This window comes from Crocodylus porosus, unplaced genomic scaffold (assembly GCF_001723895.1).
Source record: "Crocodylus porosus isolate Cpor-Errol unplaced genomic scaffold, CroPor_comp1, whole genome shotgun sequence".
In the NCBI taxonomy this organism is placed as follows: Eukaryota; Metazoa; Chordata; order Crocodylia; family Crocodylidae; genus Crocodylus; species Crocodylus porosus.
Window position 1 is genome coordinate 57,607,654 of NW_017728950.1, and position 18,408 is coordinate 57,626,061.

Consider the following 18,408-nt stretch of genomic DNA (forward strand, 5'->3'; position numbering starts at 1 on the left):
CTGCCCCTTCCCCCCACCCAAAATCCTACCCCCAGTCCTGCTCATGCCCCTACCCCCCGCAAAGCCCTGCACCCCAGCCCTGCTGCACCTTCCCCCTAGCCCAGGCTCCATGGCTGTCAGCAGCTACCCAGAACCAAGGCCGGCTGCAGCCAGAAGGCTGCAAACAGCTGCTGCCTCCCCTGCCCTATCCCCGGCTCTAGCTGCCTCCCAGCCCCAGCCCCAGGCTCCAGAGAGGCAGCAGATACTGGTGATGATCTCCACTGTGCTGCCCTCATCACCACTTCTGCAGAGCAGTGTGTGGAATTAGGCATGGCAGGACACAGCAGGGGGTGTAAAAAGCTGCCTGCTGCTCCGAGCTCCCCACTGCCCTGGCCACACTCCCCCTGCAGGCAGGAGCAGCAGCAAGGCGCACAACTCTACATGATGCCCACACTGCTCCCATACACACATGGCAAGTGTGACCCAGCAGCACAGAGCTTACGGCAGCAGGCAGCTTCCCTGTGTGGCCCCTCTGTGAGCTGCCACTCTGGGTCACACACGCTGCGCTCCCAGCCCCACTGCCCTCCCCTGGGCCCTCCGGAGTGCAGCATGCACAACCCAGAGCAGCAGCACACAGGGAAGCTGCCTGCTGCAAGCAGCCTGGGCTCCATGGCTATCAGCAGCTACCCAGAACCTGGGCCAGCTGCAGCCGGGAGGCTGCAAACAGCTGCTACCTCCCCACCCTGGCCCCAGCTGTCTCCCAGCCCTGGGCTCCAGGAAGGCAGCAAGTGCTGGCATTGCACCCGTTGGGGCCAGGCCGGGGAGGCAGCAACTGTTTGTAGCTCTGGGGTAGCTGCTGCAAGCTATAGTGCAGGCTGCTTGCAACAGGATTTGCAGCCTCCCAGCCACTTTCTGGGAGCAGCCTGGGCTCCCAGCTGGCAGCAGCTACCCAGAGCTAGGAGGCTGCAAACAGCTGCTGCCTCCCCACCCCAGCCCCAGCCCCAGCCCCAGCCCCAGCGCGCGCCAAGGAAAAACAAGAAGCAGGGATGGCTTTTAGCGTGCAAGCTCAAGGATAAAGATTGCCTGGTGTCTAAAAAGGTTTAGAAAGGTTATAGTGAAGGAAACAGTTGTATGTTCTTTCTACACAGAACAGCAAATATACATACTTGTCACTGTTGGCCAGTTGCCGGAACTCTTTCACAGTCATTGGCTTTTTCTGAATGTTGTACTGAGTGAAGAGCCCTGATTGACCAGTGACCATCTGTTGAATTGGAGCTGGAATCAGCAAATCATCAATGTCGTCATAATGTTTTCGGGGCTTCCACTCCTTTGGTGGGATCACCTGAAAATTCAGAAAAGCAACACGCTGACATTAGCTGTTAAAATATTAATCAGATTGCTTTTGAAAAAGCTACAAGAATCAAGTCACTTCATTAAGTCTAATACAGATAAAGTAATACATCTGATTGAAAGCTTTAAATCTTGTCTACAAACATGCAACACAGGACTCAAAGATAACATTTACTCACCTTTTTAAAACTCAACCTAAAGTGACAGGAAATCTGCTGACTTCCCCTGTCCATGCTGCTACTTGAGGTATTCAGTATGTCTTGGAAAATGTGGTCTATACAGTTTTAGCTCCAATTCAACTGTTCTTTTTAGAATATGAAAGGTAAGAGCAGACTGTTACTGAAAGTTACACTGGTACAACTCCAGTAGGGGATACAACCATAACAGGGTGCCCTATACCCATATAGATTATTCCCATGAATGTATACAATACTAGTGTACCCACTATTTAACTATCAATTTCTAGCCAATACAATTAAAACAGCATAGGAAGTGTGCATAGACTAATTTATAAGTAATTGGGATTTAACTTTCATTTCAGGCTCCCTAGAATCAGCTCACCTCATTATCAATTTGTAAAATGACTGAAATGCGCACTATACTATTAAATTAAGAGCCACCAGAAATTCCACAGAAACCTAACCTCCCTCAAACAGACTCAGATAGAATCAGATTGATTTATTATATTGACTTTGAAAGGTGTAGACAAAATAGAAAATTTTCATTTTTCAATTATTTACTCTAAAAGGGCATTTTTAAAACACAGCAAGTGTTGTTTATGTAGGCTACAATGCTGGTTTGGATTAAGTTAAGCAATACACTGGAACGTGGCAATGCTTAGTGTATTGTGATCAATGATGTTAACTCATGTCTGTAGGATGAGATTATTAGTTAATCCTTCTTCTCTCAGATATCTGAAAGTTCACAGAAAACAAACACTGTAGGATAAAAATATATCCACCAGCTATTAGATTTTTGTCTGCCTTAAAAATGTCTTACTGAGAGCACTAAGATTTTTAAAATATATTTGAGATTTGGAGATCATCCATTGCCTCCAGATACCAACAAGGAGGTCAAATTCTAAGCATAATATAATTGACCATGTCTCTTTGAAATTGGGATTTTTCCACTCTTTGCAATAGAAGCCAAACAAACCTAGAATATAGGTGAAACAGATTACAGAACCAAAATAACCATTTCCTCCTAAAATTCATTTAATATTTCCAGTTGAAATCTAAAAAGGCAGTTTAATGCTGAAGCTCTTACCTGGCTGACATGCCCTTCTTTCCCACCCACCCCTCTCTCATGAACTTTGATGAGACCTTTAGCCATGTTTGGTCTTAAGAAATGGGCCAATATTTTCCGTTCTTAAAGAAACGCAAAAGTTCAATTGTCTTGTCTTACTTCTATTAAAGCGTTTCATACAAGCCTTAAAATTATATGCACACATAAGATATGAAATGGCTCCTTGAAAGCAGAGAAGACATGCATTCAAAATATATGCATAAAAATCAAGTATGTGCATAGATATTTCTGTGTTTATTGTTATTAAATATGAACTTGTAGGTTTGGTTCTACAATGTGAATATTAAACACCAACATTTGCATTCTTTTGCTTAATTCAAGGTCATTGCATTTTGTTTTTCTCAATGTCCACCATGAAATATTTTAAGTGAATAGTGTGCAAAATATCCTCTCTCAACTATTATTTACATTACAGTAATGCTCAGAAGCCCCAGAAAAGATTTACTTTCTTATACTAGGCACTGTTCTTAGAGTGTGAAACAGTAAAAAACGGTTGCACCCACAAAAATGCATGTTCTAAATAGACATGATGAAGTCTAGGACCGTGAACACTGATAGAAATATGACTTGCCCAGGTCAGTGGCAGAACTGAGTATTGAATACAAGGCTATTGACACTAAGGCAAGTGCCCTTTCCACCGACTTATAAAGCATCCTAGGGTACATTTTGACAAACAAACAGTAGAAACAGACGCTGTCTGACATCTCATTTGTGCCACCATATAAATTCTGGCAGCACAAATGCTGAGCAAAACAGATGTCAATAACCTTTGTTTTACCATATAAAAGGGAAATCGGTGGCACAACAAGAGGTGGTAATAAGCTCTGCCACTTTATTGCGAAAGACATCTGTGATTTCCCGCTCAGCCAGACTACCCAGACCCAGAACACAGTTCTGACTAAGTAGGGAAAGCAGGAACAGCACCTTGCCCCTGCACACTGTCCTGCACAATGAAGGGTGGTTCAAGGGGCAAAATAAGTTTTGCCCAGTGAAGCAGATTGCCTGTGCCACAAGACAGCAGCACAGCTGATCCAATTCATTTGGCAACATCTATTTCTAGCCTAACATTTTTCATATCAGGAGTACCAATTTCACAGCATGGAGACAGTTTAAGTCTATTCTAAATTCTGATACACGCAGGTTTAAGTTGTATACGTTCAGGCATAAAAACTGAACAAACATCAGATAATGCAACTTTCAGGCTGTATTCTTTTCTCCATATTTACTATATGCCCTCATGAACCACTTGCTGAAAGTGGGGTTTATTTCCATTAACATAATCATGCTATACAGTTCCCAGTACTGGAAAGCAACTAACTGTAACATCTGTTTTGTCACATGTGTGAGACAGTAAAATTAAATATGAATATCTTAACAGCTTACATTCATAACAGTCTGACACACTCTAAAGTTTACATCATTATAAAACACTAAATTAAAGTTAAGTACATTTTAGTACACAATTGTTTGGCAATTAAGCTATTTTCCTCTGGAGCTGGGGAGGTTGTTCTTCCACATCTTAGTAAAATAAGATGTGTATACCTTACAGACAGTTTGATGATGCAAATGAAAGACTCTTATTAATAAATGACTGCCTTGCACTTGGTTCTTTCAGGTGGAGAAGCATTTTGAGTGTGTACTCATCAGCACAGATCCTGGTTTTCTCCAATTTAAGAAAATCCTCAATTTCCAGGATAAAACAGTAACCCAAAAGCCACATTTTTCTACATCCATCCATCCATAACATTACATTTTAATTACAGAAAAATATGGATTTTGGGTTACTTTTTTAAACCAAAAATTGGAGATTTTTTTTTAAATCAAAATCCTTGCTCATCAGTCACTCGACAGCCTGCGTTCCTCCCATGTTCTGCTAATCAAGTCACAGCTAGATTCATAATGCACCATCTTTTGCATCTATTTTTTTTTGTCTTGTGGTCATAACAGGTGGATGCATTTCAAATTTTCAGTGAAATAAATAGCTGTCCACTGCAATACTATATAATGAACAAGTATTTTTGTGTCAATGAAAAATAACTTACTTCCAAGTGCATAATTTTACTTGAGGAAAGAGAGGGATCTTGACAGTCTCCCAGTTGCACTTCTGAGATGTCACCAATTGCATAAGTTTACTAAGTTTTAGCCTCGATATGTCTACTTCCTTTTTGCCCGTTACGTCTTCTACCACTGCTGGGCTTGTAGACACCAATGTCTACACACATTAAGAATCCTACTAGGCTTTCTGTAGGAGTGTTTCTTCATCCAGCTTTTTTTAAATAAACTTTAACAACTACTACTGCAAAGTCAGCTTTTCTATTTGACTAGCTAGTGGCATGGCCATTTCAGGCAACTAAATTCCATCCCAAGATGAACTGCACATTCACTCAAGTAAACTGAAGTCTGCTGAATAAAAATAACATAATTTGGAATAATATATGTTTTCTGAAATGCTTAATTGGCTTGTCTATGACAATGCCAACAAGTGTCCACCAGTTTGTCTAGTTTCCAGAACTCTAAATAATAACCTACAATTATGAGGTGGTTAATGTTATTTTAGTGAAAGGGCTCATTTCTACTTTGCTCCAATACCTGCTGGGAATTGCATGCGTTTTCATTCGTTCCCCCATCACACTGGCATCACATGCTACGATTATCTCTTTCTTCACATGGTAGTATTTCAGGAAAAGACAGCAGGTCACTAGCTCCTCCACATACAAGATGGCTGCTTCACGTTGAAAATTGTATCTTTATCAATTAGTCACATTAGCAGTTCACAAATATCCAAGGGTCTTGTAAGAAAAAGTCAGATGTACAAATCCTTATAGTCTTAGAACTACTGTAATATACTTAAGTGTGGGCATCTGTTTTCATTTTTTTAAAACCTTTTCAGGATCCACTTACAGCCTCTGGAAAATCAGCAAGTTTCCCACATATAGAAGCGTAATAGGGCTGTGCAAAATTTCACCAGCTGTTTCGCTTTGATGCTGTTTCAACGTGTTTTTAAGCTCGAAACAGTGAAATCTAAATGAAACAGAGGGCTTGAAACAGCCTCGCAACAAAACGAGGCCAGTTGAAACGTCTGCAGCCCCATGGAACTGAGCCCGGTGGGGGGTAGCAGAGCGCAGCGCCGGGGCTGGGCTCTGCCTCCCTCCAACTGGCTCAGCTCCTAGGGAGGCAGCAGCGGCAGCCTCTTGCCTACACCCCCAGGAGGGCTACAGAGCTCTGCCGGACTCCTCCCCAGGGTGCCAACCCCAATCTGCCTGTGATCAGAAGAGGCTGTTCCTCCTCTAGTTTCATGCTTATTATAGCCTGGGCGAAACATTGAAACAGTGTAGAAATTTTGAAGCTGTTTTGATTAACCAAAATGGAACATTGCTTTTGAAACTAAACTAAACTTGAAACGAAACACTGTTCCATCGAAACAAAGCACAAGTCAAAGCAAAATGGTGCTGTTTTGCACAGCCCTAAAGTGCTGTCACCTGAAGTTTTATTTCATTTTAAATTTTCTTCCCTGTTCTTTCTAACAGATGGTCTAGCAGGTGAAGGTGGCTAAGCTCATGATATACCACAGCATCTGCCATTCAGTCTCTATGGCTGTACACCCCAACATCACAAATGTGATGCAAAACTTTGTGATTCCTGCTTCCTTCCTATTAGCTATACTGATATTCGTTCCCTGCAGGTTTACTCCCAAATGATATTCTCTGCTATCTATATCCGATACCTCATAACAGCAGTTGAGGCAAACAAGAAACAACAAAATGAAGATAACTCAACCTCAACCTCTCCCCCTCCACCTTAATCATCCTAGAGATTGTTAAAGCTAATGTAAAACATATGGAATAAAGAATACCTCTAACCCCCTAAAATCTATTTAAAATTATTCAAGACTGTTACCAGTTATAATGCTGTTACATTTGGTAACAAAAATATGCATTCATGTATGTTCAAAATATGACTAATATTTTTTAAATTATGTTCTGTGGCCCAAAGTTTTGGGCTAAAATATAACGTGTAAAAAGACAAGGTCACTGAGTGTTGCTTACTCACAAGTGACACTGACAGCATGCTATATTTTGTCATTTATGCAGTCTCTGCTTTCAGTAAAGGAATGAATATTCAGTGTAAATGTGCTTAACATTGGTATAATTGACAATTATACCACTGGTCAGTTACCACAGAGAAAACCAGGGTTATCCAAAAGCTTCCTTAGGATCCTCCATTAAGCAGTTCATTTGGCAGATGGTCAGTATAAAAAGAGAACTTAGAATTATTAAAAAACAAATACATGGAAAAGAGCAAGCTTGCTGTCACCCTCTCCTCTCACTCCTGCATGCTCACCATTCATTTCAGTTATCATCAGCCCTGCTTCTCAAGGTAACCTCAATTTTTGAGCAGGGTATTTTGATGCTAAGAAACAGAACTTTCTCTATCTTCTTCTTCAAAGGGGAGGGGAGGGCAGAGAAGGAATAGCAGAATAAACCAGAAAAACATTTTAACAAAGCTAGGTCACCAGCATTTCCTCCCTAGTACCGCACCTGGACGGGTATAAATGAGGCTGAATGAAAAGTCACATAAAGACTAAACACAACACTGCTACCTGAGGCTCTTTTCCCATAAAATATGCCTAACTGATTGAATCACAATATTTCTGTTATTCTGGTAGGACTTTTTCATCAAAGAAAAACACCTCCATTGATGGGGCCACTACCATACCAAACTTCAAGTATGCTGGTACTTTTACTCTTCCCAAAGAAAATGAAAGCAGTCAGGAAGAGGTTACTTTTGCAGTTGATATTCTTGGAGTAATCCTTGTATACTGTTTTGGGGAATTTCAGTACAGATGAAACAGGTAATATTGAGTTTTTGCATCTTAAAATGAAAAAATGGTAACATTCAGAAATACACAGCTGGCTGTTTTCTCACAGGTGACAGTTTGCTCTGAGTTGCTGTTGTCTTTGTAACAATACATCCTGAAGTTGAAACTAAAACCACAGACATCCTCCATAATCCCCAGTCTACAAATACAAAGCACTCTGGTCTCAGAGGTCTTCATTCTGTTAATTGTCTTTGTTTGCAACTAGCTCACCAGTTCCAGATCTCATTAGCTTTCTTCTGTTATACACCTCCAGCAACACCACAACTGTACTCTCAGCAGCCCCCCTGTGTGCAACAGCCTCTCTCCTGAGAACCTCAGAACCAAGTTATTCTAATGGCTGTTACCAAATAAATAGTCCTGCTACAAGACATAGTACAGGCAACCCCCATGTAACGCTGTTTCACTTAGTGCTATTTCGCTCTACAGGCAGTCCTCAGACTTACAACACAATTGGCTCCTGAAAACTGCGTCTTAAGTCAAAAAGTTGCAACTCGGAACTGATTTTCCCATAGGAAACAGTGCTATAAATGGGAGATTGGTTCCTGAACCAAAACCCGAAACCCTATTTTCATCAAAAAATAACCCAAAATTTTGTATTCAATCAATTATAGATGAGTAATATAGCTACATTAATGTATTTATGCTGTAAATAGCAATCACTTTGATTTGGAAGGACTTATTTGAGGTGACTGCTGGACTTTTTGAAGGGCTCTTAGCAGGAGTCTTCTTAGGAGTCTTGGCTGCAGGTTTTCTGGAGCTTTGTCTGGTTAATTAAAGAAAATGTCCAAGGAAATTTGGACAGATGTTCTCCAAGGAGATGGGCAACACAGCGAACTTGTTTGCTGGGGCTGCGTTGCGTCAGATCAGGCCAAAATCAAAAAGTCAAAACTGACATAAAAAAGGTGAAACAGGGTGTCAATTTATAAACATTGTAAGTCAAAATGTTGTAAGTCAAGGACTGTCTGCAATGCTTATTTTAAATTGATACCCAATTTCACTTAGCGCTCAATGAGTTCTGTTATAAAGCTCGCTGTCGCCATCTTGGGTCATTAAAAACACTTGCGGTCACCATCTTGGATCATTAAATACTTTTGGTTCCACTTAATAATCAGTTTTTCAGGGAACAATTAAAAGCGCTAAGCTGGGGTTGCCTGTACTAAACTAAATGTCACAGTGAACTGTGTTTCACTGACTACATCATGAAAAAGGCTCATGTTTGGAGCACAGAAAAAGAGTATGCTTGTCAACTAATTTTTAGCAGGTGACCTGTGCTTTCAATTCATGGTTTTCAGATATCAGAACAGGGTTTAAAAGAACATACAGTATTGCAAACAGGAGCATATTTTATTTAAGGAGTTTGACTTTTCAAACACAGTCCCACTGCATGCCCAGGACGGTGGCAGAATGAGGCATCTCTGCACTGGACAACCATTCCAGGCAGTCCAGGCATTGGCAGCTCTGGCCCCAGGCCCTCACTACTGGTGGGGACCCATGCGCAGCCCCAACCCGCCCTATGCCTGCTGCAGACTCGTCTGTTCATGCCAAACAGCTGCAGCAGCAGTGGTGCTGGTGGGGCAGAAGCATGCTTGGTGCGTGGGAAAAGCGGCCCCCCTCCCCCTCAGCACTACCCAGCACTCCATGCAGCAGCCACATGAATCCTGCGCTGAGCTGCCCTGTGCTGCCTCAGGGCTGTCCCACAGGGCAGCCCAGCATGTGCTTTGTGTGGCTGCTGCAGGAAACACTGGGCAGCGCTGAGCAGGAGGGGCTGCTTTTCCCTTGCACAGAGCACAATTCTGCCCCGCCAGCACCACTGCTGCTGCAGCTGTTCAGCGTGACCAGGCAAGTCTGCAGCAGGCATGGGGTGGGGCAGGGCTGCACACGGGTCCCCATCAGTAGCACAGGGCTGGGACCAGAGCTGCCAATGCCTTAGCTATCTAGAAAGGCAGTCCAGCGCAGAGCCACCTCAGCCCCACTGAGTGCCTAGGGGGCAGGAAGGACACACCACTGTGGGACGATGTCTGGGCCAGGCAGGATAGAGGGACCCTGTGAGCCCCTCCACAGGACGGACTTGGCCCACGGGCCTTATTTCGCCCACCCCTGCTCCATGCCCTAAGATCATGAAGATCTAAAAGGGCCACGGATGCTAAAAATACAGTGAACAAATCCCCAAATTCCTCATCGCTCACTGACAGACGAAAAGTTACTACTCAGAAGGAGACCAAGTAGTAAATCATTCCTATTCTCCCACCATCGTAGGGCTCCAGCCTCAAAGTTGCTAAGCACCCTGGCCTTGATCCAACCAAATGCTTAAGCATTATGTTTAATTTTAAGTACACCAAAACAGGCCCATTAGAGTAGCAGTAAGCCCTTTAAGATCAGGCTTCCCATCGATTCAACCCCTGACAGCAAATAATAAAATAAGCAGGAAATGTTGCAGGGACTGTATGAAAGATATTCCTTACCAACAACTGAAGTCCTTTGAAATATGATGACAATGCGTACATTTTCAGGATATATGTCTGTTCTCCACAGGCCTGAAGCAGGCCACTTTTAGCTCCATGCCAAGGGGGATAAAGGGCAAACCATGCTTTCTGTCCTTCACTGTCCTCTCAAATACAGCGTCCTAAGTTGTACATTACTCCAAGGAAAAGGTGGAAGGAAGACAGGAGGCGGATGTGTTTATGTACAATGTATCTTGAACAATTCCAGTTACTGGTAAGGTATCCAGGTTGTAGCTGTATTGGTCTAGAAGCAAAAGGAATCAAAACGTGTGGCAAAGGTGATACAGTAAAATCCCTGTTATCCAGCATGAGTGAGGAATGGTGGGGTGCCAAGTATCTAAAAATGCTGGTTACCAGAGGCCAGCAGTTTTCAGCTGGACATAGAGCAGGGGTGGGGAAGGGACAGAGGAGTTGGGGTGGCGGTGGCAGGCTCAAGTGGAGTGGCTGCAGTGCAGGGTGGTAGCAGCAGCCTCTAACCCGAAATTCCAGTTAGAGCATTCCAGTTACTCAAATGCCAGGTAACAGAGATTTTACTGTAACTTTTATTAGACCAACTAGATATCTTCAAAAAAAAATCTTTATTTGCAAGTTTTTAGGCACCTTCATCAGGCATAGGAGGCTGCAAAGATTGTAAAAGTTCTCCTAGATAGAAATGAAAATTCATATCTCATTTCTGGTAAGTAAATTTTGTCTTTCTCCTTACTGTGGGCAACTCCAAATCAGTGTCTGAATGTCCCGATGTGGGTTTTGGAGTTTATAGGAAAAGAGACACTAAAAGGACTGCCATACCAAATTGCTCCATCTATTTCAGTAACTCCTGCAATATTCTTTATAATGGAGGAAAGGCTAGAGTAGAGCTCCAGGTAGCAGCCCTGAAGACAATCTGTTATGGAGACATAACATAGGGAAGCTACAGAGGTTGCCTGTACTCTGGTAGAAGCTCTGATTATGGAAAGTAGTACCATTCTGGCCCTCCTGTAACACAGCTCGACACAACCCACTTTCCTATTTGACAGTCTTCCTGAATAAACTGTTGAGACTTGTGACCTCATAACTAAACAGAAATAAATAGGCAGAGAGTCTCTGAATGGCTTACCCCTTGGCAGGAAGAAGAACAAAGTTCTTTCCACATCAAGTATGTTCAATTATGCCTCAACTCTGAAGAATTAAGGTTTTGGGAAAAGTACCCGAAAAGTGATTTGCTGACTGATATGGATATCAGGAATACCTTGGTCAGGAGCTTGGGGTGCATCCTAAAGAATACTCTATCTGGACAGAAGACAGCATAAAGAAAACCATAAGGACTTGGATCAGACTCATTATCCTTGCTGAAACAATGGCTGTCAGGGAAAAAAAAAGGTTTCGTAAAGAGTATGTAGGACACGGAACTCATCGCTGTAGATTTGGGGTCAAATCAGAGATGAAAGATCTTTTATCAGAGGAAAGATATAATAACTCCTCTGAGGAATATAAAGCCTGCTGAGTGAGAAATGTGATTGTTCTGGAAGATAATGGATAACAGCTAGGTGGAATTTGACTAACCTGATGGATATATTTACAGCTTTAAGACCTAACTGATACTCTACCATATTCAGATTAAAAGGAAATATAAAATGGCTCTGGAATCCTTTAGCATGTGAAAAGCCTCATCTGTTTTGATCCTTGAAAGCTCCTTTCCCTCTAAGGGGAACTTGCATGGTATTTTCAATTTCTCTTGGAAATCCAGAACCCTGCAGCAAAGAATAACAGCCATAGTCATCAAACAGGAAGCAACATCCACCTCTGCCAGAGTAACTTGTAGGGACGATTTAGCCACAGAGCATGACTTCTTTGGATTCCTCTGGTGAAGAATCCAGTATACAAGTAATTATTTCATATATATAGAATGTCATATTGGGCCAAAAGGACTTTATAATTAGCTACCCGTAGCTGGAAACCAGCCAACAAGACGTATGGCCAAAGAGATCCCTGCTTTTCGCCTTGCTTTTCTTTAGGAGTAGAGAGTAGCTACATGGCCTTCTATTTGTGGCAGGTACCCTTAGAAGTAGGGTACAATTTAAGGGAAAAGTACACAGCCCAGCAAGGGAGGACTTTATGCATTTAATCTACTGTCCCCTTAGTTGCAAAGCAAAAGGCAGGAGTCTTCTAAACCAATGTCTCATTAATAAAAACAGCTTTTTTAGCTAAGCTAGTGTGCTGTTATGTATCAACCAGTTTACAAGTAGGCTTACTTCCTTCCTCTGATCTGAGGGCCCGATTCACATCAGATGCTGAAAACCAACAAAATCAACCATATAGCAAGACCACAGAGGGATGAGGACCTCACCTGGTGCAGAGAACAACAGTGAACTAGAACTTTGAAAGGCACCTATTCCTGAATCTGTATCCAAGGAGCCTCTCAACCTGAGGAGAATTACTATATGTAAAATGATTTAGCAACAGTTTTGACTGTTTTAGACAGTCTACCTACTGAAAGCTGCAGACTTTCAGGTTTGGTAAATTTCTGCTTTCAGGAGCTGTCAATAATGGAAGTCAGAATGGAAGCCACCAGACTAATTCTCCGAAGTGACAAATCCAAGGAATACCTATGCAACATATCCCAGGCTTCCTGTGAAGCCCATGGAGCCAAACAATGCTGGAATACCAGTGCTCTACAAGCTTTGGTGGTTACCAAACAGGGACATGAAGTTTTGGCTTCTATGTGCTTCCACAGGAACATTATGACTAGGGACAAAAGTTGCACATAAACCAGTTTAAGTGATCAGAAATTGGTTTCAATCTGTAACAGAACAGAAGTTCTATGCACATAACCCACTTTCAAAATGGCCAAAACTAGTTTAAGATAAACCTTGATGAATGTATTATAACACTTAACTGATTTAGGTCAAATTGGTTTATGGAGTTTCTGTCCCAGATCCCCTCCTGATTCAAGTTAACTCAGTCCCCCAGCATCCTAGGATGCTTTGCAGCCCCGAGCTGTGCTGTCTGCTCCACAGAAACAGGGCTGGCCCCACCTCCCAGCTGTCACAGAGCTGAGGCAGTAAAGCCTCTGCTTGTGTCCATCGACACAGCGAGATGCAGGGCAGGGGAAAAAAACCCAGCCCCCCCTAGCCCAGGTCTGCACAGCACACAGTGAGGGAAAGCACCCTCTGTGGGGCTTATCACCCCCTCACTACACCCCCGAGCTGAGCTAGAATCACTTTAGCCCCATACCTCAGCCAGCTGCCATTACCTCCAAGTTGCTGGGGAGGCAGGGGAATGCACCCACCCAGCCCAGCAGCGGTCCCTGAGCTGGGGTTTGCAAGGCATAGGGGAAAGCCCTTTCTCCCCAGGGCTTTTTGTCCCCCTGCAGCCTAGAGAGCTGGCTGGGATCTCTCAGACCTTCCCCCTCGTCCGCTGCCCTTCCCTTTGAAGGGTGGAAGAGAGAATCACCTCTGCACCCAGGCTCCAGGACCCTGTTGGGAGTGGGGAATCCCCACTGAAGCTCAGGGATCCAGCCAGTCCCCAGCTGAAAGGACTTCCCCACCACCACCACCACCTGTGGGGACAGGGTCAAGCCTGGACTATACTGAGGGGTGGGAAGGGGAAATCCTCTCTCTGCACCAGGGGCTGGGCTGGGAGATTGGCCGGTGCCTGGCTGGAGGGACTGTTCCCCTACCATGTGTAGGAGTGGAGCCAAGCCATGCAGTACCATACTGAGGGGTGGGAAGGGGGAATCCCCACTCTTCACCAGGGGCTGAGGGGACCCTGCCAGGAGTGGGGAACACCCACTGAGGTACTGGGATCCAGCCAGCCTGGGGCTGAATGGACTGTTCCTCCCTGGGGGCTAGCAGGGGTTGGAGGCATGTGCTAGGCAACAAATCAAGGATGAGTCTTGCTGGGCAGCATTCAGGTACCCTTGGCAATAGCTGGTAGGCATGATCTAGCACCCCCCCCAGTTTCTGGTCTGGGTCACTGCAAGGGTCTGGCTGCCTTTCCAGTTTCAAAAGTGAATGTCAGTTGACTTCATTAATCAGTTCAATCTGTGCAGTTTAGAGAAACCTGCAAAGATTGAATCGATTCAGCCTTGAGATTTTTGCCTGTCTGTACTTAGCCCATTGGACTGGGCTCTCTCAGAATGTAGCAAGTACGGCAAGAGGCAAAGCATGATCCCTTCTGGATCTCCAAAACAGGGAGAGGTTCTCCCTTGAGAACCAGCCTTACAGCTGCAGCCTATCAAAGGATCTAGTGGAGCCAAGGACATGAGTGATCTTACTTTCTAAGTTGATGCTGGAGGACGTGTGGCAGAAAACTGTGTTTTTACATTCAGGATTAGACATGGATCCTATGGATTTGCCCAGGAAAGCCTGGCCTCACTTTTTCTAGCTCTAGATATAAATGAACTGCATAGACCATCCCCTGAAACATGGGACTCTTGAAGGCAACACACAATTGGACAGTCCATTGGAGGCATGCATATCTTTAAGCCCATGATTTGGACAGTCAGGATATGAATTGTGATATGAAGTGCAATAAAGACTATAGAAACCAGGATAGTTTATTTTCTTGCTAAACAAAAAATACTTTATTTTCTCCTGAACATATCTGAACTATAAGTGTTGGCTCCTACAATGGGATCCTCAAATATAAACATGGGGCACTGGACAAGTGTTTATCTTCGGTATCACACACAGGCATGTACACACGCATGTATACACAGAACACTGACATTTATGAGTATGCTAAGAACAGTTCCAATTTTCTCTGACTTGATCCCCATAAGATGGGATGCAATTTATTGTCAGAAGTAGGAAAACTGGGTTTATAGATGTTTCCTATTTTAAAAAATACACATATAACCATTCCCAGCACCCCAAACATTTTGTATTCCATAAAGAAACATCTAGATAAACCCCTTTCTGGTAATGCTTCAAATAGTGATGAATCTGCTGAGCAATAACAAGACAGAAGACATGCAAAATACACTACTGTTTTATGGTTTCAGACTGCAGAATACCGGCTCAGCCAGAACACCTGACTGTCATCACTATGAAACTTATTTGATAATTACAGCTTTAAAAAAAAGACAAAAGTTTTCTGCCCTCATGCTGATAGAGGAAAGTTTGAAAATGTAATCCAAGTGCATATTGAAGCCCCAAAAAACAGAAAGAAAAAGTGCACACAACTTTTTTCATAGGATCATCGTTTTCAAATCAGTGTAATATTTTTTTTTAATGTTTTCAGTTTGCAGTAGTAGGTTAAAAACAAGTAATGAAGTCAGCCTTTCTTAGCAACTGCACAAGGTGACTGAGCTGAGGTTTCTAGATCATCATGTGTGAGGTCAGGCATAGCTTGGTTTAAGAGTAATACACAGGCAATGTGTGGGGGGGCACATGCACCCCCAGATTTCAATGTTGACAGTAAGGTGCAGGGCTGCAGCCAGGCCAGAGCCAGTGCCCAGCAGCAGCAGGGGCGATAGCTCAGAGCTGTGCCCCCCTACTGTGAACACTTAAACGTCATCTATGGAGTAACAGAAGATATATAAATAGCGGAGATATTTTTTAGCCTGTCTGTATGTACACAGTAATAGTGTACATGGTCTAATGCGCAGCTGACTTAAATTTGTGGCACCGGTTTCTTTTCACTAGCGGAAACTGACCTACCGCAAGGCCTAGAATAGATCTTTGCTGAAGCAAATGGCATTTCTATGGTAGCTTATATATAGTTATCCGTCTTGCGTTCTTGTTATGTCCTATTTATTGCATCTCTTGAATAGAAAACACAGTAATCACTTTAAGAAGTCAAGAATTTCAGATACTGTCTACCTAAAATTCTGTAGACACTGAGGATGGTGGGTGCTTCAATATATTTATGAATCGATCCACTGACTTAGCTGTGTCTACACACTCCTATATGTATTTGAAGAATTTGAGCCTTATATCTAGTATACTAGCATCCTCTGATGTTTGAATTCTCTATTTTAGGTTTCACTGCCTTGGTCACCCTCAATAACAGATTCTATTTCAAGCTAACAGCAAGTAACAACTGATTGGTTTGTGGAGAACAACGTGCATCTTTTTTATTTGTTTACATGCAACATATGAGCTAGCTCAGGGGTAGGCAACCCCTGGCATGGGTGCTTGGCACGTGCATCTTGGGGAGGACAGTGGCGAAGGGGCTGGAGCTGCACTGCCACAAGGATTAGCACCTTACAGTTCCCATACCATCCCCTCCCCCCGGTATACCAGCATCTTATAAGTTGAGGTTGTAGGGTTTTTGGCACTCAACCCAAAAATGCTGCCAATCCCCAAGCTCACCCATTTTATTCTTTTTCCAAGCAATAAATACACAAAGTCTAGGAGGGCAGATATTGTTCAAGATAATTATTCTTGTATTTTTAAGATCCTCACCTTTGCAACTCCAGCACGATGAGCACCTTGCGATTCCATGTAGGCTAGGTACTTGTTGAACTCCCTGAATTCACCCATTGAAGGCCTAAAAGTCATAATTTTGCAGCTTGGATTTGGAGGACTGTCTGAGACTGCAGCAGCCATCGTGGTTCAAAATCAGTCTTGCTAATAAATAAATAAATACAATTGTTAATAATAGTAATAATAACAGTAATAATAAAAGCCAAAAAATTAAAAAATAACATCTTTCATTAAAAATATCTTTCAAAATGTGCCTGTGCCTAATAGAAATGAATTATTTTCAAATGTTCTCTCATATACTGGCATAAAAGAGCACTGCAACTCAAATATTAGAAACATTTTCTTCCCAACCATTTAATTGAATTCTTCAGACTTCACCCAAGATAATGAAAACTGCCACAAGCAACAGCTGCATGGTCTAGATCATACTTGTTTGTTTATATACAAACATAATTTCTAAACTTAGCCTTTAATATCATACTAGCATTTGTTTGAGCAGGTTCATCTCCAATTTACTGCAATTTCCTCTATCCAGGTATTTACAGTATGCAATTCCAGTCATCATAGTTATCTGTGCAACACTGCTGTCTTATAAGGAAGGATCAGTGTTCACATTTTACACAGGGGAATTGGGGCACAGAAAAATTAAGTGTTCTGTCCCATTTCACACCAGAAGTATTGTAATTTACCTGAATCCAAGATTACTTCTGATTTCAGATCCCCCGAGTAATTAGATTTGACGCGTGGAAAACTTATACAATTTGTTACATTTTTCCATGTATAGAATCTAATCAAGGTAGGATCACCTTAAATTGGTCCCTCCTGCCACTGTAGTAGAGAAAGATGCAGCAGGGTGGCAGCAGTGGGAAAGGGGAAAGTAACAGGGAAGTCCAACTGGCCTGACCCCTGCAATTGGCCCCTTGCCACCCATCTCCCTTCCCCACAAAAAAGTGTCCCCACACACTTTTCCCCACCAGCCATTTGGCCCCCTGGTGCCTCTGCATCTCCTGACACCCTCCAGTGCCTGCACCCCACTGCCATTTGCTCCCCCCCCACCTGGCTTTCCCTCAGTGACAGCCCTGGCTCTGGCTCTGGCCCTGACCAGCCAGGTAGCAGCAGTTGCGGCAGCAGTAGCAGCTCCTGTCCCAGGTCAGAGGCAGAGCTGCTGCCTGGCTGGAAGGGACCAAAGCCACTCTATGTCCCAGGCTGAGACAGTGTTGAAGCTGGAGCCACAAACAAGGGTAAGCAGCAGCCAGGGGAAAGCAGCAGCTGCAGCTAAGACTCCAACCATGAGACCAGGTTGGGGCTGAACTCAGAGCTGCAGCACCCACCTGTCCCCTACCTCCCCCTATGTTAAAAGGAGGGGGGGACTTCTGCCTTGGATTCAAGTAAACACAGTACACAACAAGGTCAAGAACCCAGATTTCCTGACACCCATTCCATTATTTTAACTAAAGGATTTTTTTTTCCCCCCCTCATGCTTCTCTCATTTTTTTTAAACAGGTCTGAAAGTATAAGATAAATGTAGAGGAAAAAAGTCAAGCCTTTGCCCTATACCAAATATTATGTTGCTATCATTATATTTGATGGAAAACAACACCAGTTATTCTTGTCTCAGAGATTCAATAGTCATGAAACAAAATGAACACTTGCATGATGTTTAGGTTATTTCTGCTGCTGAAATATACAATGAAAATGCTGCAAGCCAGTCTTAGAGTACTACAGAACTAGCACAGAGCCTAAATGGGTCTCACATGTATAGAGCCAGAGGTTCTACATTTGTAACTACTGTATACTGCATACCACACAGCAGAACTTACTAATTCAGCCTTTACTTCACATAGTAAATTTGCTTTACACCACCTTAAAGATATCAGACAGGGGAAAAAAATTGCAAGTAATACCAATTTAATGTATAGCACTGCTTCACTTTTGCACTTTCTCGGTTATGATTTTGCAGTTACATAGTATTTTAACAAAGTGT

The 18,408-nt window shown here is 43.1% G+C and overlaps 1 protein-coding gene across 4 annotated transcripts in view; it reads right to left on the reverse strand.

Moving 5' to 3' along the window:
* Nucleotides 1–18,408, reverse strand: part of KDM4C (lysine demethylase 4C) — a 459,581-nt gene that overhangs the window by 407,991 nt on the left and 33,182 nt on the right. For all 4 annotated transcript variants that reach the window (XM_019555111.1, XM_019555112.1, XM_019555113.1 and 1 more), the window contains exons 3-4: nt 16,404–16,568; nt 1,146–1,321 (exon numbers count right to left, since the gene is read on the reverse strand). In XM_019555111.1, the coding sequence (XP_019410656.1) occupies nt 1,146–1,321; nt 16,404–16,547 (320 nt within the window). In that variant the 5' untranslated portion in view covers nt 16,548–16,568. The remainder of the gene's footprint in view (nt 1–1,145; nt 1,322–16,403; nt 16,569–18,408) is intronic.